Source organism: Mercenaria mercenaria, unplaced genomic scaffold (assembly GCF_021730395.1).
Source record: "Mercenaria mercenaria strain notata unplaced genomic scaffold, MADL_Memer_1 contig_4758, whole genome shotgun sequence".
Lineage (NCBI taxonomy): Eukaryota > Metazoa > Mollusca > Bivalvia > Venerida > Veneridae > Mercenaria > Mercenaria mercenaria.
Genome location: NW_026463010.1, coordinates 42,905 through 67,165, shown reverse-complemented (window position 1 = coordinate 67,165; position 24,261 = coordinate 42,905). Strand labels below are relative to the sequence as shown.

At 34.4% G+C, this 24,261-nt stretch overlaps 1 protein-coding gene across 1 annotated transcript; it reads right to left on the bottom strand.

Annotated features, from left to right (window-relative positions):
• LOC128554149 (glycoprotein-N-acetylgalactosamine 3-beta-galactosyltransferase 1-like) lies at positions 1-24,261 on the bottom strand. The gene is made up of 5 exons (XM_053535398.1): positions 24,170-24,261; positions 9,361-9,525; positions 2,336-2,500; positions 880-1,118; positions 1-686 (listed from the first exon to the last, which is right to left on the bottom strand). The coding sequence occupies exons 2-5, from the start codon at positions 9,518-9,520 to the stop codon at positions 462-464; spliced, it is 789 nt and encodes a 262-aa protein (XP_053391373.1). The 5' UTR covers positions 9,521-9,525; positions 24,170-24,261; the 3' UTR covers positions 1-461.

Below are 24,261 nucleotides of genomic sequence, written 5' to 3'. Positions count from 1 at the left end.
GTCAGCCATATGTACAGCGGTGTCTACTTGTATGTATTAAAACAAAATCAAACGGAATAGTGCTGCCTCGATGAAATATCACGCCAACCGAGCCAAATTATACTGGCATCGGGCTGAGCTGATGGCCAGGAAGCTACTAGAACCATTTTCATTTTTTTTGGTATTACGCGGCAAGGAAACGAAAACACAATCTCGATAGCATCAACGCGGTCGCATTACCACTAGGCTACCGAGGCGGTTAAACTGTTTGTAGTTAATACACCGTTTAGATATAGTTCTTTTAAAAGATCCACTGTTGAGTATCTTACTAATTGAGTATTTGCGAATCAAACATTAATAAACTATACATGCTAATTGAAGATCAAACTCTTACACCTAACAGATTTACACGCATGTAAATATCAACACCATCTTTTGATGCCGTTCATCAGATATTACGATGTGCAATTTATTTATGTATATTATTTTCTGGACAATGTTGTGTAACATTTTATGAATTTGATGATTCTATTTTGATACATAGTACGTACAGCAAGGCATAAGCCAATTCGAAGATCCTCATGGGCGCCATCTTGTTCGCAGCAGCCGTTTTTGAAGCCTTTATGCATTAGCTGATGAAGACCTTGCCAGCTAATTGCGTAGGCGGCGCCTCCACTCATATAACCATTACGCTCTGTTTTCATTGTCTGAAATGATAAAACGAATATATAAAATTTTCACTTGAACACAATTATAACGAACAACAAATGATCGAAAACAATTTTCAAATGTAATTTACTGGGTCACATCAATTTATTTTTAAAAACCAAGATTCGGGCGTTTGATGATGAGAATAACCCGTAATCATTTTTATATAATCATACATTCTATTTCAAGCACCTTTATATGAAAACCCAGGTAACCTGGTTTATTTGAGTCCGCAAATGAGAGAAGGTGTCGAAGATTTTCCATAATAACAAAAGTGTCAGTGTCGCATTTCAGTATCCAATCATAACTGCCTTTATATGTTCTGTAAACATGTTCGAGCGCACGTTGAACCTTTCTTGTCAAATGCTTTCTCTTTTCTGGAACTGGAACATTTAATATAGTTTTCGCTTTTTTCGTCATATTCGTTTGTCCTTTGAAATAAAAAAAAAAAACAGACAAAACTATGAATTAATAGACAAGCGCTAATTCAGATTGGAAAATGTTTCCATCTTTTTCACCCCAAAAATATGTATGTCTTGTTGACAGAAATGAAATAACTATCTCTAGATAATGCTCAATTACAGTTATTAGCTGACGAAAAGCATATATAATCCAAACACAGATTGTTAGTTTATTACATCTTTTAAATTGATCGCTGAATCATGTACAAATCAAGCTGAGATCATATCGTCAGTTGAATGTTGCAATTTTAATGTATGAAGAGATTAGTAGTAGCTGTCTGTTTTACAACAATCTACGTGTTATTTAATAAAATGAACTGTGAAATCATTTAAATTTGCTGGCCTGAAATTTCGCGCAAACGACAAAACGACAGTTTCGTGCGGGCTTTAATTCGCGCATTTTCAATTTTAGAAAAAAAAATAGAAATTAAAAACCAACATTTTTGTTGAAATCGCCAGTACAACATGTGGAATTATCATGTACCGCCTGTTAATCAGGGCGTCCCGTTTTATGGCCTTCTTTAATAAGCATTCTAACACGGCTTGATTTGATTTCCAGTTAAACAAAGAAGGAAATCAAGTTCTGTATATTCTGCGATAAACAACGGTTGACGCGCGGACCGGTATGAGAACATTATGACGTCAATTATGACGTCAATTATGACGTCAAATTGCCGCATTACGTCCGTTGCATTACTCCTCGGGTAAACGAAGTTCAGCATAATTTTTCTAAAAAATATGTCAATGAGCATGTCAGAATGAAAGTAATCAAGGCCTTCTTGTGATTTATCGTCTAATTTACCAAAGTTCATCGTTCAGATGCTTCAGTATTTAACCATTCGAGCTAATGCCCTCGTGGTTTAATTCCTACGCATCTGAACTCTGAACCATGGTTAATTAGACGATAATCCACTCGAAGGCCTTAATTATTTGTTAAATATGACAACTGATAATTGTTCTTAATTGACACCATGGTTAGGTAAAGGGTGGTCTTTGAATAATTCTTGTAACATTCAACAGGATAATATAAAATTGATCAGTAATAATTTTCATCATTCTCATCTTTTCTCAAAGAATACGTAAATATATATGTTGTAATACGTAAGAAATAAATTTCTACCGTTGACGACATTAGTATGTCTAGTATTCTTCAATGGTTTCACTATTCGAAAATAATCATGATTTACCATTGATGAAAAGATGCTTATCACAACGCACTGCCCAGGTCTTGCTTATTGCAGTCATTTTCTGGTCTTCATAACCATTTGCAAGGATGAGACAGAGAACACGTATATCTCTTCGATGACTGTTGTTCGTACATTTACATGATGGAACTGTATATACTCCTTTCTCTGAAAAAAGTAAACTCTCTTTAAATGAAGCACACATTAATATATCATCATTCATGCTGACAAATATTTAAACATAGAAGCCAGTCTAAACTGCAAGTATTAAATATATTGAAATATATGTACGTGAATGTTCTTTAAAGACATGCTTACTTTTCTCCGTGAAAATCCAGTTGTTTAAGGTATTGTCATGATAATTATATGGGCGGTTTTACATCTAGACATACAGACCCATATGATGCAACAAAGTATTTAAGATTGCTTTTTGCATCTACTGACATCTGCTGGCACCTACTGGCATGAAATAATTAGTCTTCCTCCACCATCAAAAACAGGTGAAAAAAGAAAAAAAGGTTGTATTATATAAGATAAATGTCTAAATACGTTTATTTTATCGGCGCAAGTGAAATGCTCTTAATCTAAATGTAAACCTTAATTACGTTGTTTTAAAACATTAATATTCACGTCCCTTCTGTTATTCAAGGCGTATATCGAAGAATCAGTTACTCAGTTCAGCAGTTTGAATAAGCGTTAGATTATAAATATATATACAAATATCCGCAATTGGAGGCTGCCAACACGCACGGTCGTTATTTGTAGACATTTGATAATCATATTCATTTATTTAGGTTAATCAGCAATCAACATTTTTTCATGTAATAAAGTATAATCAGCAATTAGATATTTTAAGTAATGATATTCGAATAAATGTTAAACCTGGCAGTAATCAGTCTGATTGATATGATTGCACAGCTGACCACACTATAAATGTATTCATTTCATTACGTCACTGATGTATGGTAGCGTGTATATTTCACTGACAGATATTATCAAAACATTAAGGTTACATTAATTACTTATTGACTTGGAAAATGTGCAAAATGACTGCTTAGGATATCCTGGGGCTAAATTAAGTAAACTGTTCTCATCCAGTTCGTGTAGAAATGTTTTTTGTAGCGTACTATCTTTAATGAACCCGCTACTAAAGATAGATATTTAACCAAATTTGGTTTATCTATTTACCAGTGCACGTGTACGTCACCTGTTCAAAATATTTGATAGGCTGCCTGTTTTTGGTAAATACTGAGCTATTATTCTTTTCAATAAAAAGTCAATGATTTCAGTTAATACTGGTTTTTTTCTGTTGGTTTTTTTTTTTGGTGTTTAATGCAATGTGCTAGGATTATGTTTCTTTAACAAATTTCCTTAATTTCAGCTTAAGTACAGGACCTGAATTTAATTTACTGCTCTTACATTTTTCTAAAGTAAATCAATATACATACTTTTGACAACTACTTTACAGGTTATACTTGGCTATCATCAACAATCATTATCTTATCTTTTTATGCCCCATCCCGCTCCTCCTCCCAATCCCCTTTTTCGAAAAAGAGTTGCATATTATTTTGCTCTGTGTTGGTCGGTCAGTCGGTCCGTCAGTCGATAGACCATTTGGCCTAAAAGAATTAAGGTATTGGACCCCTAATAGTAATGTTTACAAAATGGCATTTGCCTGGTATATTTTTAATGTTGGCCGTGTTTCGCACTGTGTTGCAATTTTTAAACAACTTTTACCGTGCCGTTTTTTTTTTATAAATTTTGTATAATTTATGCTATTTCCTCAATCTAAAGTAGAGACAAATTTAAAAGTGATGGCCACTATTCAAAACGTTTGTAGAGAATTCATTATAAAATTAAATTTGATAAAAGAAACGTCAAACTATTGGTAAACAATTACAAAACACAAAATAAAACTGTCCATATCATTTTTTCTAGGGTGCCTCAAGTAAACAGTTTTAATGAGACAGAATTCTAACTCCAACATTGAAAAATTGAGGTCGAATCCTGGGTCTGTTTTGAATTTTGTTCACTTCATTCAAAAATAACCTTGGGTCAGAAATAAAGCCTACCTACATTTCTTCCACAACATGTAATCTAAAGAGTGAAGGCAAAATAGAGAACTTTTGCCGCATGTAACTCACTATTTTTAAAGATGTCTAACACTACCCCTTCTGTTTCAGAGGTAAATTCACTTTGAACAGCAAGAAATCGCTTATCAAATGATTTTTTTCCACTTTTGTACAATAAATCAATAATTAGTCTTGAAAGAAGTAAAAACTTACTAGTAAATAAGGAAAATAAGTGCCGGGTGAAAATGTTGGTCCCAGTATGGCTTGAACCTACGCCCCCTCTCCCCCTGAAAATTGCAGTCAAAGTAGGTTTATAGTAGGAATTGAATACTCTTCAAAAAAGAGGGACTCTATTACGGGTCTAATACCTTAAGTAGAGAATGCTTGTCCCCGTTACAGTCAAAACTTCATACGATGATTGCTTGTGGTCAACTGATGTCAACTTTAATTCTCAGGGAAAGTATGTCGAAGAACAAGTTCACAGTGATCTTGTGACTTACTGTCTACGTTTAATAATTAAAGAACGCTTTAGGCTACAGTTGTCAGTCTTGTTCAGAATATTGCCTGTGGAACGTAAGCCACTCCAATACTTTATGCAGATCATTTTTTCAAAGGTCAAGATCACAGTGTACTCGAGACTGAAAAGGGTTTTAGCCAAATATATAAAAACGCCGATGCTGTAATGCGTCTTACGATGTTAGTCTACAGTCAGCTGATGAATTAAAATGCTTCTTAGTTATTTGTTCACAGGTCAGGTCATAGCATAAAACATGCGACTCCGGCAGGCTAGCACTGGGATCACATGTGTTTTAAAAAACAGCTCTTGTAAACGGTATGCATAAAAAATTCATAACGATGCATTATGCCCACCACTTCTCCTCTTAACGATTCACTGGTTGATATCATGGCAACCTATTTGCCTTATGAATGCATGTATTTTGAACTACTATAATCTCTCAAACAGTTTCGTAAATATATGTGTTTTAACTTCTATATATTATTGTTAAACTAACACACAATCAAACATATCATGGAAGTTTTAATTAATTGTTAGTCCTATGTTCAATTCCAACTGCACGCAGTTGGGAAATGTGTATATTACAGTTTGAATTTCATCAATTAGATTCGCTTAACGTTTACTACTTTCATTGGTATTTGTCGATTATATTACTTTTGATTTTATGGTTACCATTTTGCCACAATTACGGATCAATGTAACGAGTATCTGCTTCTCTTTTTACTGTGTATAATGGTTAGTTAGTAATGCAGTAAGTCATTGTTATTTAACACAAATCAACAATAAATTGCCAAACTCATGTTGTGTACAGCAGTTTAACTAGCATACATATATTAACATTTTTCGAGCACTATCTGTGTTTACAAGTCATGTTATGTATACATTGCAACTACAATATTTTCTGATAATATGAATGTGTAGAACAGTAACTGGCCCTATTAGTTCTTCAATGTTTTTATTTGTATCTGTTTATCTTGTTTGTGTATGTATCAGTACTTTTATATTCACGTTTGATTAATTTTAAAAAAAGATTTCGAATTCGTACTCGCTTTTGTATTTTTGGAATATTGTCTTTGATACACGTTTTAAAGTGTTCATTTACATTAAAAGTGTGCGATATAAATATGGTAAAATAATGATTATGATAATGATACTTTTCACTATTAACTAAGAAGTCATTTAGGAATTTAGGACTGACTTACGAAGGGTTGGCGATTCTACCCAGCTGCCCGCCCTTGGTGTAACGGACGGATACCTGGTGTCTTCTTCCACCATCAAAGTCGAAAAGTTGCAATTTGACCTATAGCTAAGTCGGGGTGACGATAAATGTACGTTTAGAACTTGCATAACTATGAAATATGCGAACATTTTATGTTGAAAATACAATGACATATAATAAATGTCGTCAGGTAAGAATTGTGATTCATGTTACAATTATCAATATTCTTTGAAAGAAAGTTCTCTTATATCATTACACAAGAATATAATTATTCAAAATTGACATTCAGTACGTTTTCTGCTTTATTCCAGGTGGCCAGGATCATAGACAGGCATGTGCTAACCATTCCTGATTCCAACATTCCTACTGCATGCGATCTTTAATCGAGTCGCATCCGAGGAATATTCAGTTTATTTAAGATGGTTTTTGCTTTTTGCTTACACAAAACGCCAGGCTTCTCGAGACACAAAACAAAAATTAAATTAAACTAAATTTTAAGAATACGAATGACAACATTTCGATTTGCACGTGCACAGCCAAGCACTGGATTTTCACAAAAGTAAACATTATTTTACCAATATATGTGTAGGCATTCAGGTCAATAAAACGATATTTAACATTCATTAGCTTACCTCTAAAAATAAAAAGATGTCTACAGTCTTCAAGGGTCTAGTTGAAGGTTTTGCTCAGTATATATGGGCATTTATTTTTCTTGTGGCCCTTCTCATTGCATTTGGATCAAACTATCTGGTTGTAAGCTGTAGGTCGGTTTCTTTGTAAATGACCTTTCTGGTGACAAAGGTAACAGGCAGGCTGAAAAGTCCCTGTTCCGGTTGGTCTATGTGGATTATAATCACCTCTTCCTCGTCCTCAACCTCTAAATGTACCTCTTAAATAATTATATCGGACTCTATCTTTCTACTTTTCTTCTTGATTTCATCATATCCTGCTATCTTGTCACACTGATATACAGACATGTGTTTTAAGATTTTCCTTAATCCAGGATGCAAAACTTGTTTCAAAATTTCTGTGTCGCTTCTCTTGAATCCTTTCAATTCTACTGCTTTGTCAAATAACTCCTCTTAACGTGAAGCGAACGTTTCCACAGACTCACTGAACTTTTGTTCACAAGTATAGAACTTTTTCATGATATTTTCTCTCATTTCCACCATTCCATAAGCATTTTCCAATATTTTGAAGACTTGTTTGACCGACACTCCAGGTCCTAACCTTCTAACTTTATCACTTGCACAACCTTTCAATGTTCTTCGTACTTCAATCATAATCTGTTCTTCTGTGAAAACTTTATCACTCATAAGTGACTGTACCTCATATTTAAAATATCCCAAGTTACCTCTTCTTTCCCTTCATCTCCTTAAAATAAAGATTACTTTGGGAAGTGGTTAGTGCCAGCTTTTGTTGTAGTACTAGTTACATCAACCCTATACTAAACAGACTCAATAAAACCGAGTCTGCAATTTTCACTGTTTGCCTTGTTCTCGGTGCTTCCGAGGAATCTACTTTCCAGATTTTATTTCAACTAAAATAAATAAGCCACTTTTGCACAGATTCGCACCACAACATATAATGTCCTGCGTACTAACTGAATCGTGCAAGTCTCAAACTAAAATTCACTTCTTAACTATCAAATAAAATCTTTCATATGTAAAGTGTCGCATGTATTTAGTTCATTATCACACTTAGCTCACTTATGCACAAACTGTACTAAATCGCAATCTATACCACTGAATTCTCTAAGTCTAATTTCAATGCAATTGCTTTCTGTCTTTCCTATTCACAACGGACTCCGCGAGCTTACAACAGTACAATTTCACAATACTTTAAAGAAGTAAACACAATTCAATAACACTGTTCAATATAAGGAATATTCAAAGAATTACAGAATGCTTTTACTGTTTTATCATCTATCTTAATCCTGTTTTCATTACTTTTATCTTGTATCTTCACATGAGGGTACCTGCTCATTCCATCTGCATCTGCATATGCATATTTAATTCTCTTAATGCTGAGGCCCAACGGTGTGTAGTAGCATCTAACTTTGCGCTTGTGAGGAAATGTTTTAACGGATTGTTGTCTGTCAGTACTAAGAAATGGTAAAGATTAAGGTCGTCTGAAAATGTCTCTGTTATTGCCCACAACAATGCAAGAAACTCTAGTTTAACTGCGCTGTAATTTCTTTCGAACTTGGTTAGGGCACGACTTTCATAAGCTGTTGAAAGCTTCTTTCCGTCTTGTTGTTGGTAAAGTACTGCCCCCAAGGATTTTGTTGATACAGCTGTGTGAAGCTCAAGTGGAACCGTGAAGTCTTGATATGCCAATATCGGAGGTGATGACAACACTTCTTTTAGATGGTTAAATACTTGTTGTTCCTTGTCTGTCCATGTCCGTTCCATCTGTCTTCAATACCCTGGTTGTGAACCAGAATTAAATGATTTCGATGTAAAAACTTTTCTCTATTATCTTTTGTAGACGGATTCATCATTCTCACAATCGGCATATCGTTTGAAGATTCAGGATAGCATCCGGAGTTACAGAACATGCACTGTATACCAAATACTGGAAATATTTTTTATTATTATTGGAGTATAAATAAATACAAAAAAACGAACCCACCTCTTTGTGAATTATTCTAGATTTATTCATAAAAGGTAAGCCAGAAGGAAACAAAAGGCTGAAGTATTGTCAGTCTGTTAACATTTTATTGGAGTTTAACTGAACTATGCTCAGTACATCTAGAAACGCAACGTTTTTACCCTCGATTTTTTCATACTTTCCTTTATAATCTCCTTGTACATGTATATATGAATTAGATCAAGGGTCCAAATTCACACAGTTAATAACGTGTAAAACCACCATTTGCATTTACCAATGCAAGGCATCTTCGGTTAAAATATATTGACTGTAGACCAAGGTTTGCATTTCTAGATGTACTCAGTATATTTTTGGCGTCATTTGTATCCTTCTGGCTTACTCTTTATAAGATAAATTTAGACTTAGTCACGAAGAGCTGGACTCTTTTTTAGTTTATATATACTCCAATTAAAATGTAACTTACTGAAAATACAGCCTTGACCGGGAATCGAACTCGGGACCTCTCCCACCTAAGGAGGACACCTACAACGCCGCTATAGAAGCTAGCTCAATAGCAACGAAGTATAAGTGCACCTTTATACTCAACCCTACTACAATATATACAAACCTTGCATATTTGGTACAACAGGATACGCTTTAAACTGTGTGAGAACGAAAACATTCATCGCTATGCAGACCGCCACTATCAGTCCTTGGCGTGGAAGACCACATTTAATGACATGGTCATCATGACAAATATCCATGCAGCTTTTGTAAGGCAATGTCATGTTATCTGAATAAATAAAAAGATGTTATTCGGCACCAAAAGTTATGTTTTATAAGTTTAAAATAGAACCACCTTTCAGTACTTCCCAAAGTATTTCCCAAATATTTTCTGTATTATGTAAAATATTTTTCATTTATTAATAAGAACATTTACATGAAACGTAAATTGAAAAAAATTATACCTCTAAATATTGTCATAGCTGTCGTAGGAAAATCTGTACAAGAAAGATAACATAAGTTCCATCCTATATATCCTAACGACTAAGTACAATCTGTGGCCTATTTGTAAAAAATAATATCACATATGTTTCACTTGGTTATCAAGTACAGTATGTTTCATTTTTTATTACTTCAACCTCATAGATAATTTTACCTAACTTCTACTTGAGATAAGAGCAATATCCTTTCGCTTGTTATATAAGTATTGGTAAATGTTTTATTGCAGTGTATATATATATATATATATATATAGAAAGAGTCATCAACATAACACATTTGAACCATGATCATTACTGTTTACATATTTTTTAGAAAATTATAAAAAAATATGTATATACTAAGTACAAATGTTATGTATCAGAACTAATTGCCCTTAATTTACTCCGAAATAATGACCATAATATTTCTATGGAAGAAACACAGTTGTTAATATTTATTTTCTTGACTAGTCAATTAACAAATGCTAGTTTACATTGTTCACTATGTTGTTCGAATCCAAAAGGTAATTGTCTTATAAGGTCTCCGCAATGGTAATCACGCTGTCTGTCCGTCCGTCCGTCTCTATTGATCTTTCACACGCTCTGTTTGTCTGTCCGTTCGTGTCCAGATTCCTTCTTGTCCGAGGCCTAACTTTGGAAATGTAAAGTGATTTTGTTACAATTTCACAGTAATTGATCTATAATATTTCCGACAAAACAAATTGAGAGGAAGTGCCACGAAAAATATTTATAGTTGAATTGCTTCAAAATTACCGAAGGTATTTATCTAAAATGTAAGGAGAGGAGACATCTTAAGAAAATCATTACTCGATTGTCAAGTACCTACTTTTTTGCAATGATTCGCATACTTCATAAAAGTGTTAGACAGTTTTGATTGATATTTTCCACAATACTAGAGGACATTTAGAAGTAGTGCATTGTCTAAGAACCATAATTCTATATTTTCCTTTTTTGTGCCTTTATTGTTTTATAATAATCATGTTGGTCTGGAGTATAGCTGGAAAACTATTTTATGGATTTATTTGATATTTCATTTCACACAATGACATAAAATTCAATGTACAGAAGCCATAAATTTATTTTTTAAAGCAACGTTTCCCTTTGTTTGTTTGGTCTGAATGTCTCTTTTTTAATCATAAACATTCTAGCACGGGCCATATTTTTGAAAGTAGTAAACTAAATTTATAGGACGAAAAACACACACAAAAATGTTTTGATTCATCAGGGTCTTATGTAAAATGATTAGATTATTAAAGTTTTTTAGAAGATCTTAAGTAAATATCGTTATTTAAATAGAATACGTAATATTATTTATTCATAACAATAGTCGTAATTCCTATAATCATATCAAAACAAGGATGAAATCCAACAGGGAAAGCCACGTTTTAAACACACAGCCTCCCCAAACGTAAACCCAGCACGCGGACGTGCACACAACCAACATACACACACACGCACGCACGCGCATGCATGCACGCACGCACGCACGCACGCACGCACGCACCCACATCTATCTATATGGATATTAGTCAGCGGAGATAATTACATTTTCCTTGCATATACTTTTAACCATTCTTTGTTATAATGGTATACAAAAATTGTGTACAGTTTAATACTGTTTCATGCATAACTATATGTACAGCGAGTAAATGTAGCAAATTACTTCCACACAGTAAGATTCTTTGAAACTTTTCTAATCAATTTTCAAATTCTCTGACTTCCCAAAGTTGATGATGTTCAACATTAATTTTGCTGTATCAGGCACCACCTTTGACCCTGAACTGTTACCCTAACCATTTGAACCACCATCTTGTAGGACAATTACTTCTGCTAAATAAGAGTGCTTCAATCATGCATGTCATATTTACAATCAGGCTAATATCTGACATGATCTTTGACCTGTAAGTGTGATATTGACCATTGAGATAAGAATCAAAGATAAGAGTGATATGTACGGTGGCACTGAGGTGACATGCACTACTCTTTTAATTGCACTTCTCTTTTTTTATGTCGTTCCCACGAGATACTAACTCGAGGGAACGACTTAGTATGTCGTGGTAACGAGATACTAAGTCGTGGGAACGACATAAAAAAAGAGAAGTGCAATTTAAAAAAAAAAAGTATTGCTTTGAAAAAAAGAGTAGCGCAATAAAAAAAGAGTAGTGTAATAAAAAAAGAATAGTGCACTAAAAAAAAGAGTAGTGCATGCCAGCTATGTCGAGGGAACGACTTACTAACTCGTGGGAACGAGTTAGCTATGTCGTGGGAACGACTTGCTATCTCGTTCCCACGACATAGTAAGTCGTTCCCACGATATAGCTAACTCGTTACCACGACATAGCTATCTCGTTCCCACGAGTTAGTCAGCCAATCAAATTGTTTGTTATATTTATTATACCTGTGATCATCATGGACGACCAAGGAACAAACTTAACACTGTCTGTGGTCCCAGATATGGCTGGTAAGTTTCGCCTTCTGAGTCAATCCGCATTAATTCGAGTGGGTTGGACTCCCTATTAAGTGGTAGAAGCCCATCTGTCGGGGATGCTTTGGCATGCCAATTGCACTGTATGTGGGCCAATATCCGGCTGGTTTTTGTTGCCTTCAGATTCAATTTGCGCGAACTGGACCTGGTGGGGGTTGGACCCCAACTCGGTTGGTATGAGCCGTTCCTTAAGGACTTGTTTTGATATGCCGACGGTAGAGGCCCCATATATCCTCTGACACTGCATGTAGGCCAATCTCCAGCTGGTTTGTGTCGCCTTTGGTGTTAATCCACCCGTACTAGACCTAATGTTAGTTGGTGTGGGTTGGGCCCCCAGTCAGTTGGTATGAGTCGTTCCGTCGGGAATACTCTGGTATGGCGACGGAAGAGGTCTGAAATGTCACCTTTACGTACGCCCATCTCCGGCTGATTGTTGTCACCTTATATTATATTGTCCAGGTCCATTTCCGGACATCCGCCGTCGCTATACCGGAGTATCCCCGAGAGAACGACTCCATTCGACGAGGAATCCGACATTCTCCAACGCTCACCAGGTCGAGTCCGGAGGGATTGACTCGGCAAAACGCAGCCAGTAATCGACCCACAGACAGCGTCTGGGTCACGTTCTGTCCTCCGCCGTCGGCAATCACGAGTATTTCCGATGGAATGACTAACACCAGCCGACAAGTGGTCCGACTCTCTCCAACCGCAGATTGACTGAAGGTGACAAAAACAGCCGGACACGAGTCCACATATATTGTCAGGGGCCTTTCGGACCTCTGCTGTCGGTATGCCAGAGCATTCCCGACGGAACAGTTCATACCACCCGACTGGGGTTTGACCCGCTTCAACCCCTACTAGGTCGAGTTCGGGTTGACTGACTCTAAAGGTGACAAAAACAGTCAGGTATGATCAACATACAAAGTTATGGGTCGTTATGTGTCTAAGCCGTCGGCATACTAGAGTATTCCTAACGAAAAGACACATACCACGAGACTTGGGGTGCAACACACTCCAACTCAATCTCTATCCAGAGTTGCATTCCTTTACAATTCACATACACGTACTTGTGGGAGTGTAGCGGGAACGATTCCCCTGGATAGAGATTGACTCCAACCTCATTAGAATGATTCCGAATGCGACAAAAACCTCCCAGATCTGGGTCCACAGACAGTGTCCTTGTTTGGTCCTAAGCCGTCGATATACAAGACTATTACCGACGGAATGACTGATACCACCAGATGGAGGATTTGACCCACTCTAAACACCACCAGACCGAGTTCGGGCGGAGTGACTCTGGATGAGACAAAGACCAACCGAAGATGGGCCTACATACAGTGTCAGTGTTGACTAACTCGTGGGAACGGATAGCTATGTCGTGGTAACGACTTACTATGTCGTGGGAACGAGATAGTAAGTCGTTCTAACGACATAGCTAACTCGTTCCCACGAGCTACTAAGTCGTTCCCTCGGCAAAGCTAGCATACACTACTCTTTTTTTTTATTGTACTATTCTTTTTTTTTATTACATTACTCTTTTTTTATTGCGCTACCCCTTTTTATTTCAATGCAATACTTTTTTTTTTAATTGCACTTTTCTTTTTTTATGTCGTTCCCACGACTTAGTAACTCGTTACCACGACATACTAAGTCGTTCCCTCGAGTTAGTATCTCGTGGGAACGACATAAAAAGAGAAGCGCAATTAAAAAAAGAGTAGTGTATGTCACCTCTGTGCCACCGTAGATATGTGTGGAAACTTTTTCTGATAAATAAAGAAACAATTCTCAATGAATATTTTAGACTGAACAATATGTGACAGATTGACTTACTAATGAACATAGTATCAAACAGTAATTTAGCACAAGCAAATAAAGTTCGTAACTAAAAGGAAACAGTGCGCTTGACTATATATGATGCAAGTAATAAAGTTTGTATCATTCAGCTAAAAATCATCAATTAGTTATATCTATGTCAATATGTTTGATGTAAGCCATATTGTATTCTTGAAATTTCTTCTATTTGAGATCAATTTTATTGTTTAGATACTGCATAAAATATACAGATTTTCCATTTAGATAACATATTCTACACAAATTTTATATGTTTTTAATATCAGGCTTCCACTGTTTAACTTCTTCCTGATTCTGTGGTCTGTCCTGGTAATTTTAGAGCAGAAGTCACCTCAGCATACCGAAATGTAGAATACATCATGTAAGTTTATATCTCCAATTCATGAATTGTTAAAAGTTTACATATCAAGTGAAACCCCTTAAAAACATAAACAAGAAGGCCCTCACCTAACTTAGTTCTTACCCAAGATAACCTAGCATCTAATCTGGTCTAGATTTTATAGGGACAAACATTTTGACCATGATTTATACAAATCAGGTAGTTCAGTAAGTTTTTCAATGACTGACCAAGTGACATACGTTTTTGACCTCAGGTACTGACTTTTTTACTTGACCTAGATTTCATACAGACAAACATTCTGAAAAGATTTATAATGATCAAGCTGAAAAAATGGCCTCTGAAGTTATTACAAAGTATTTCCATGTCTTGACATAATTACTTAGAGTTTTCTCAAGTGACCCAGTTACAGAAACGCCAGAACAAAAACCAAAATTGCTGTGCAAAAACCTAAACGAAAACTTTAAAGATTTAAAACTAAATTTAAATGAAAATGATGTATACATAGCCTACAGAATTGTAAAGAAAACGAAACGATAGATTATTGTTAGATTCCAGTCAAGACTAGTCCGGGACAAATTATTCAGGCACAAGAAAACACTCATGGGTACCGGTATATACTTGAGTGAAGCACTGACACGTTTAAATTATCACGTACTAGAATGTGTGTGTCAGAAATCACCGGATGAAGTCCAGATGGCATGGATAAGCAATGGGAAAACATCGTATAAATCCAAAATTGGGAAAGTTATGGAAGTAAGGTTCTTTGACTACCAGCACTGGAGTGAAATGAAATGGCTGCCCAAAACCAACAAATAACGAACAAAACGTATGAGCAGTGAACAACAAGTATAGACAAATAACGAGATTTAAAACATAGGAAAAATAAATTAACATTAATGTAAAGGCCGAGTAATACTTTACATGTACATTCGTTCTTGACGTAATTTACAGTAAATGACCATTTTTATGTGTTCGAGTTAGAAAATATATAGGCACAACTATTTTTCTTCATTGTCATATTTATGAAATAGAAGTCATCTATATATCGGTTAAACAAGGACCGATCTGACTCTTTTAGAAATAGCAGATACATTTAGAATACATTTTGTCTTGTACATGTATTTCTGTTAACAAAATGCTCATATTTGTCTGTTGTTTCGTTTTTGGACAAGGCAAATTGAAACAGCAAGAAGTTACTTCTATTGTTCGTAAATAGAAAATATTGTTTATGTGTTTATGTCGCATAAAATAGTATTGTCTTTCCTTTCGTTTTTAGACAAGTCAAGAAAATTAGGCTGTGTTATTTTTAGTTCGTAACATATGTCTATTCAATATAAATCGAACAGAAGTTTAAAAAATATAGCAGAAATGAAATGTATAATTATACAAAATATACGAAGTATTATAGATAGCAGGATCCTCTATATACCATCATATTGAGAAATGTTGTTTTTTAATATGAGACTTTCGCAGCTATAAGCAAGGTAAAACTTATATATAAATTTATGTCAAACACCAGTTAATACCAAACTAAGGTGTTTTCTTTTAAAGGCAAAGAAAATCTCCTATATAAGTGACCCCCCGGAAATGCCAGACATCTTAATCCCCAACAAAGAAAATCCTGTCTGGTCCGGTCTGATAAGGGTCCATAAAATCCCTGTAGACTTGACATGTAGTCCATGTCAGAGGATCATAAATTTTATTGATATGTACAGATAATTGTTTATTTCCTATGTTTTGCATTTTATTGATTGAAATGCAGCTTTTTTTTCAGAATATACACAAACTTATTTTAGTTGATAATATACAAATTATTTCAATTATTATGATCTTTTTATCTAAGTAAGAAAATAAAACCAGAAAAACTGATCATTGCTGGATCTAACAGACTTACACATAATTACAGAAACAATATATGGGCACGATGGATGATCAGAACGTTTGGCTGGAGACCTTTCTAATGAGACAGTACTATGAAATGTGTTATGTGAACTGAGTTATAAGAAAACATTATTAATTGCAGAAAATTCTGATTATAGTATAAGAACTGTGATTTGGGAATATATAGTTCCCCATGTGTGGCCTAAATACTTTTTCTTTTATTTATAATAAAATCCAGCAATAAAGAGATATCATTGTTCAAAATACACATGATTTATTATTTATGAAAGGTGCCTGAATGCATTTGCTTTTATTTTTAATAAAATTCCAGCAATAATGAGATATTATTGTAATAAAAGTTGATTTATTAAAAAATAAAAGTACTGTTGTATCTTATCACTTTGTTTGTTTAGCCCTTATTTAATCAGGCTTTCTAAACTCGTTATAAAGGTGAGAACTGGTTTGCTATAAATGTGAGAAATATCACATGCAATCTATGTACTGCACAGTAGCTATACAGTAGCTTATTGTGATAAACAGAAGCTAGTCTATCAATGGTCCAGTCTTGTATATTGGCCCTTACCGCCAATATGCAGACCGTATCATATCCATAGGCCACATACCTTGCATACCAGAATCAGTGTCTTTAAACAACACACTTTAAAAAAAAACACGAACTAATTGATGAATAATTATGCTTAAGGTATGTATATGTATACAATGCAAGACATCAATTATGTTAGAAAGTTGCAGTACCTACTATGTATTGTGTTCAATACAAATATTTTTGTTCTAGAACTAATTATTGAATAATTATGCTTAAGATGGCCAATCCGCACCCACAACACTAGATCATAAATCATCCGACACTATCCTCTTTCGTTCGCCTTTGGAGTGTGCTTCTTTGTATAATATCATACAGTGAATACTCTATAATGCTATACACCTTCCAGTATGCAAAGTATGTTAATGTGTGTGTCTTTAAAACGAACCAATATATCCAATGACTAACACAAGCTTTTCTACCTATAATGTAAAAGGAATTGCATCAAAAGATAAAACTAAGAATGAAAGTGTTTGAGTTCCTGAAACAACAACAATTTTCGATAAGTTTTCTACAAGAAATTCACAGTATCCATAATGATTCTGAGAATTGGAAAAGGCAATGGAAACATGATTTGTTCATAAGTAGAAACAGTAGTAAAAGTATGGGGGTTGGGATTTTCATAAACGAAAGTCTCCAATATAAACATATAGACTACAAGGAAATTATTATCGACACACTGCAAATGTTAAAAACAGACATAATGGGGAATATATATGTTTTGATTAACGTATATGGTCCGAATAATGATGAAAAACTAATAGAAGTGATAATAGAAAATAGCAGCGAAACATTAATAATAGGCGGAGATTTTAACGTAGTTTTAGATTATAAGCTGGATAAAATGAATGGTAGACATGATACAAATAATAATTGCTATAAAATAGTAAACAATATAATGTTAAACAACGATTTGTTCGATATATGGCGCATAAATAACCCCAATCAAAAGTGTTTTACATGGCACTCAAATCACAAACCACTTATATACTGCAGCTGGACTATTTTCTCGTCTCAGAAAATATATAAAATTTAGTTTCAAAATGTAATATTTCAACCAGCTACCAATCAGACCACTCTATAGTGCATTTTAAACTAATGCAGAATAAACAAGAAAAAGGTCCAGGTTATTTTAAACTAAACAATAGCATTATTATCAAATATTCTATTAAAAACAACAAGAAAAAAACTGAAGAACAAAAATATTAGAAAACACAATTAAAAAACTTGAATATGAAATTAACCTTAATCCCTTAGATGAAAGACTGGCAGTTGATCTAAATAAAAATAAAAACATTTTGAACGAATTATCAGATGAAAAGTTGAAAGGAATTCTAATTAGAGCAAAGGCTGAATGGATAGAAGGATCAGAAAAAATACTAAATATTTTGCAAATCTAGGGAAAAATAAACACTCTGAAACAAAGATGATAAATAGATTAGAAGACAATGAAAATGAAATTACTAAGAAACCTGAAATAATTGAACACATAAAGAAATTCTATAAAACTTTATATATGGAGAACAAATTAATACTTAAAAATAAGGATTTTTTCCAATCGAACAATGTCAAATTGGATTTTATTTTGAACAGAAACAATTTTGTGAAGGTCTTACAAATGAACATGAGTGCACGTTGGCATTCAAAGATATGAAAAATATGAAGAGTCCAGGATCAGATGGCCTAACCACAGAAGTCTACAACATATTTTGGAATGATATAAAATCGTACTGCGTGAATTCTATCAATAATTCTTTTGAACATGGTGATTTAACAGAGTTACAAAAATAAAGCATTATAACACTATTACCTCATAAAAGGAAAATCTACATTTGACATCAATAACTGCATACCTATCTCACTATTAAATATTGCTTTAAAAATCGCAACTAAGGTTATCGCCAACAGAATAAAAAGTTTTATCCAAAATAATAAGTAATAAGCAAACGGGATTTATAAAAGTATGCTATATCGACGAAAATGAACGAATTTTATTCGACGTCATTGAACAAATAAATGAATCTGACGAAGAAGGTATAATTGTTTTCTCAGACTTTCATAAAGCTTTTGACAGCCTAGACCATTCATTTATTTTGTTTAAAACATTTTGATTTCGGCCACTCAATTTTAAAATGGGTGAAGCTTTTCTATACGGATGCTAAGAGTTGCATTACGAATAATGGACATACATTTCGACAAATTTCTAATTGGCCAACTTATTAAACATGATATTATGCGACATATATAATCAATAAATCTAAAGTATGGTTACTTTTGTATTGTACACACTAATCCATCGATTTACAGAAAGAAAACACGTATTCATATACAAAATCATCCATGCGGAACGGTAGGTGCTAAATTGCCTATGTGCTCGCGGTCCTCGTGCACGGCATGGTAGGTTGTCGTAGGTTTGGTAGGAATGTATTATTCGTGAATTGCCTTTTATGAAAAACATTAAATATGCCGAGAATGAGCAATGCAGAACGTGCTGAAGCCGTCGGAATGATTTGTGCCGGCACCCCAAGTATACGCGTCGTTATTAAAGTTCCAATATGTTTTATTATTTGTTATTTAGTGCAAAATACTGACAGAAACATGTTTTTCTATCAATCTAAGTGGATTTTATCATTTTTTCAGGTTGTTCGGCTTTTCAATAGGCGACATTTCACTATTGAGACGTTGGGCGAAATTCGTAAGCCGGGAGTGTGACGCCCCAAAAGAAGAATGACGACTCCCTACAGGCGTTCAAATTGTCAATGACCACTAACAGGATCGTTTTACCACGGCAGTGACGACGGCACGTAACACAGTGGGCAGACACAACGGCGCAGTCCACCCACAGACCGTGCGCAATTGCCAGAGGTCTGTCGGCTTGCGGTGCCGTCGTCCCCTACGGGTTCCGGTTCTTTAGGCAAGGCACAGACAGGCAAGTTTATTGTGGGCTAGGCGACATTTGCGATTTACAAGGGCGGACTGGGCCAATGTTTTATTTGTCGACGAGACACGCATCACACTACGCGGGAATGACAGACGTGCTCGCGTATATCGCCGTCGGGGTGAGCGGAACAATGAGAACTGTCTGGTAGAATCGGATAAGTTCAGGGGTGGTTCCTCATGCTGTGAGCTGGAGTTTCCATGCACACGAAAACTTCAATTGTACCAAATCAAGGAAACTTGAACGCTATGAGGTATCAGGATGACGTCATTTGGCCGGTCCTCTACCTCATATACGTCCCAATCGCGGTATGATGTTGGCACAGGATAACACACCATGTCACGCGGCTAGAGGCACTCAAGTAATGCTTGCAGTAAGCAACGTGCGAACACTTCAATGGCCTGCTAAAAGTTCGGATTTAAATCCAGTCGAGCATGTGTGGGACCTGTTGAAGCGCCAGGTGCGCGCCCAGCCCCTGCAACCAAATCTCAGGGAGCTCACGTTTGTTTTTCATCAGATGTGGGCAGCCATTCCACAATAGTATCTTCACAGATACATTATATCAACGAGGACAAGGTGCCGTGCTGTGATTGCCGCAGCAGGTGGACATACAAAGTATTGAAACGAAATCAAATACGACGTGGTTTAATTTTGCAGTTTTGCTTTTAGGGTGTCCATGTTAACCCTCTGTTAAGTTTCTTTCTTCTTTCCGTGATCGAATTTCAATGATTTTTGTTTTATATGTTAGGAATAAATTGTATTAAACTTATATTGGGTTATTTGTATTTTTTCTAAATACTTTTCCTAAAATATAATAAAAACTAGGAGGCTAATTAGAAATTCGTTGAAGTGTATGTCAGAGTTTTTCCCTATTAAAAAGGTTCGTCAAGGCTGTCCTTTATCCCCTGTTCATAATATGTATTGAAATCCTTTCTACAGCTGACAGGAATAATACAGATATTAGAGGTATAAAAATGTCAAATACCTAGACAAAACAAACCCTCTTCGCTGACGATGCAAGCTGCCTTTTAGATTGTAGTAGAAAATCCTTCGAAACCGTAATAAATACATTGGATAATTTTGGAAACGTATCTGGTCTAAGACTGAACATATCCAAATGTGTAGCTTTACGAATTGGTTCATTGAAACACTCAAATATTTTATTCTGTAGCAACAAAAAGTTTACATGGACATCAGAGCAAGCAACAACATTAGGAATAGTATTTTCGAATGATTCAAACCAGACACATAAATTGAATTTAGAACCAAAAATACTTTCTTGGAGTAAGTGGAACTTATCATCAACTGGAAAAATAACAGTACTAAAAACGTTTGCGTTTCCTAAACTAATTTATCCATTAGCAGTTTTTTTGAAATCTCACACATGAAACGACTTGAGATTTAGAAAGAAGCATGGAGGTATCAAAATGATAGATTTATACCCCTTTATAATTTCCTTAACAGCTGGCTGGGTTAAAAGACTACTCCAAGAAAATAATGCAGAATGGAAAATACTATATAAACATGAACTTCAAAATTTAGGAGGTACATTCTTTTTCAAATTTAATTGCCATCCGACGGATATACAAAAATGAACATAAAATATAAATTTCTTAAAGAAATATTGAACGCTTGGTGCTCAATAAATTATTATACAAATAATGAAATCATTTCACATCAACTAATATGGTATAATCACCACTTGAAAGATAAAAGAGGAAATGTTTTCTTTTACAGAAAATGGTTTGACAAAGTGATATTATTCTTAAAAGACCTTTACGATTACAGATTTAAAAAGTTCTATTCCTTCGAGTTTGTTAAAAATCTTTACGATATATCAGACGGTGATTTTATGTTATATCATAAAATAATACGGGGAGTTAAAGCCAATTGGAAACTGAGATTAGAACATGAAGACATAAATACAATAAAACAGAAAGAATATTTGGTTTCAAAAATAAAACAAGACACTCGACAAGTAAATAAACTTTTCTACCAATTACTAGTGATGGTAAAAAACATTACTAATATCCAAAGTCAAAAATGGGAAACACTTTTTTAAACGACAATCTAAATTGGAAAATTATTTATACCAACCTATTGAACAAATGTTTTACAAATTCCATTAACATTGCTGGTGATGATGTCAAACGTGAAAGCACAATTAGATATCTCGGTGCATTTCTTGACGAAACCTTGAACTTTAAAGAACATGTAAATCGCAAATGACGTACAGCCATGTTGAATTACCTACGAATTAAGAACATCCGAAAATACTTAACGAAAACAGCCACTGAAATTTTAGTTTTGTCTCTAGTTATTTCACATCTGGATTATTGCAATGTCATACTGTATGGTGTAGCTAACTGGAGGTGCGTAAGATGCAACGTATTCAAAACATGTGCGCAAAACTTGTCTTTAACAGGAGGACATTTGACAGTTCTAAACAAGCATTGTACCTCTAACATTGGTTGCCGGTATAAGCAAGAATTGAGTTCAAGATACTTTCTTTCATGTATAGCTGTCACACTGACAGAGCACCTCTGTATTTAACATAATTGCTTGCAGAGTATATTACTAGTAGACAAGGTTTGAGATCGTCTGAAAATTCTGAATGTCGTTATGTTGTTCCATACAACAAGTGCAAAACATTCAATGAAGTTTCTGTACTATTGGTCTAAAACTTTGGAATGAACTGCCGTTAGAACTACGCAAAAGTAAACCACTTGACACATTAAAAAAAACATCTTGACACTGTATTTCAGAGATTTCGCGGCATTGTTTTAAATTTTTGATAACTGTTTATCATGCGAAAACAGCAGGTGATAGTTCTTAAATTTTTGTAAAAGATTTTACATTTCAACATTTATATCTCTAAGGTTTGTTTAATAAACGCACTTGTTGGTAAGACTCTATGGGTAGGATATTGTTTAGTATTTCTTTCTTAAATAGTACATGATGGCACCATTAACCGGGAGGTTTGAACCTCTATATGCAGCTCGTCTGGGCGTACCAGATGCTTTAAGCACTGGTATTGGCAATAGGGGTAAAATGATCTCAAGGGGAGGGGTGCGGTCATGACTGTTTGTTACAATAAGGCTGTTATTATCATTATTGTCATTATTAATATTGTTATAATAACTATTATTATTATGTACAACGCCATTGAATATATCATTGTATAAAAATAGGCGTTCAATCAAATTATTAGGTTTCAGTTTCAGTTTCAGTTATCAGTACAATTGATACCAGACTGAGAACATTTCAATATGAATACTTAATGAGAATAGCACCAACTAATGTATTTCTATACAAATGTAAAATATCTTCATTAAATATATGTGAATTTTGTTCAATGGCACCAGAAACATTTATACATATGTTTTTGGGAATGCCAATCAATACAAGCCTTATGGAGTGATATTAGGACATATCTTTCAAGAAAAAGTATTGCAGATATCCCTTTTAACTTCACAACTATTTCACTAGGTTTCTATGGAAACATTGGGAAACGCAAACAAAAAATTACAAATACAGCAAATCTCCACCAAACTTAATTATTCAGAGTATCCTCAATACAGAATAAACATAGAATATAGAATTGCAAACATAAAGAATAAAACGGACACGTTCAATGCGAAATGGAAATAATTTCTTTATATATATATTTTGTGAGCAAAACAAATACTCTATTCTGATTCCTCTTTGTTTTTCACCAACCCCGTCCCCTCATCTTCTTTGCCACGACACTCCCTCATCATTTAATTTCATTTGTCATCATTTTCCATTATTCGTCATATAGAAAAACATTTTAGAACAAAAACAAAATACTTTATTTCTATCTCTGTTTGTCATTGTTACAACGTTTAGTTCAGAACTATAGATATATATAACTGGATAATTTTCTATTTGTATTGTCAAATAGAATAGTATATGTTGTTAATTGTTGCATTTGTTCTAAAGTGAAATAAAAAATTGAAAAACCAAGTCCTTTGGGATAGTTGATACCATTGGTACATTTAGTTTGAAAATTGACTACGGTTTAAGTCTGAGCTGCCAGGCATGGGCAGTGTGACAGTTGCATTTGTATTATTGATTCAATAACTTTTAGCATACAATGAAAAGATGGTAATAAATGAATATCATATTAAAAATTATGTCTTGTTAGATATCACGATAAGCCCTAGAACTCTTCTTTTTGTATATGGGACAAAACTTATATTGTTATTAATTAATGTAATATAATGTAATAAATACATAATGTTTCTTTTTTTGATCTTATGAAGATTATGCCAAACATTTGCACAATATTATGTAAATAAAAGCATATTTACCTTGTTTCCACCAACACAAATATTTAAAATTCACGCCACCCTGTCTTTATACACAATGTTCAATATGCTCTATAGGATTATTTTGCTCAACA

Excerpts from the sequence above, each read along its gene's own strand:
- LOC128554149 (XM_053535398.1), bottom strand. The coding sequence starts at position 9,520 with ATGACATTGCCTTACAAAAGCTGCATGGATATTTGTCATGATGACCAT. Across the intron at positions 2,501-9,360 it reads TGTTGTACCAAATATGCAAG|AGAAAGGAGTATATACAGTT; the intron begins GTTTGTATATAT and ends TACTTTTTTCAG. Across the intron at positions 687-879 it reads ACCTGGGTTTTCATATAAAG|ACAATGAAAACAGAGCGTAA; the intron begins GTGCTTGAAATA and ends TTATCATTTCAG.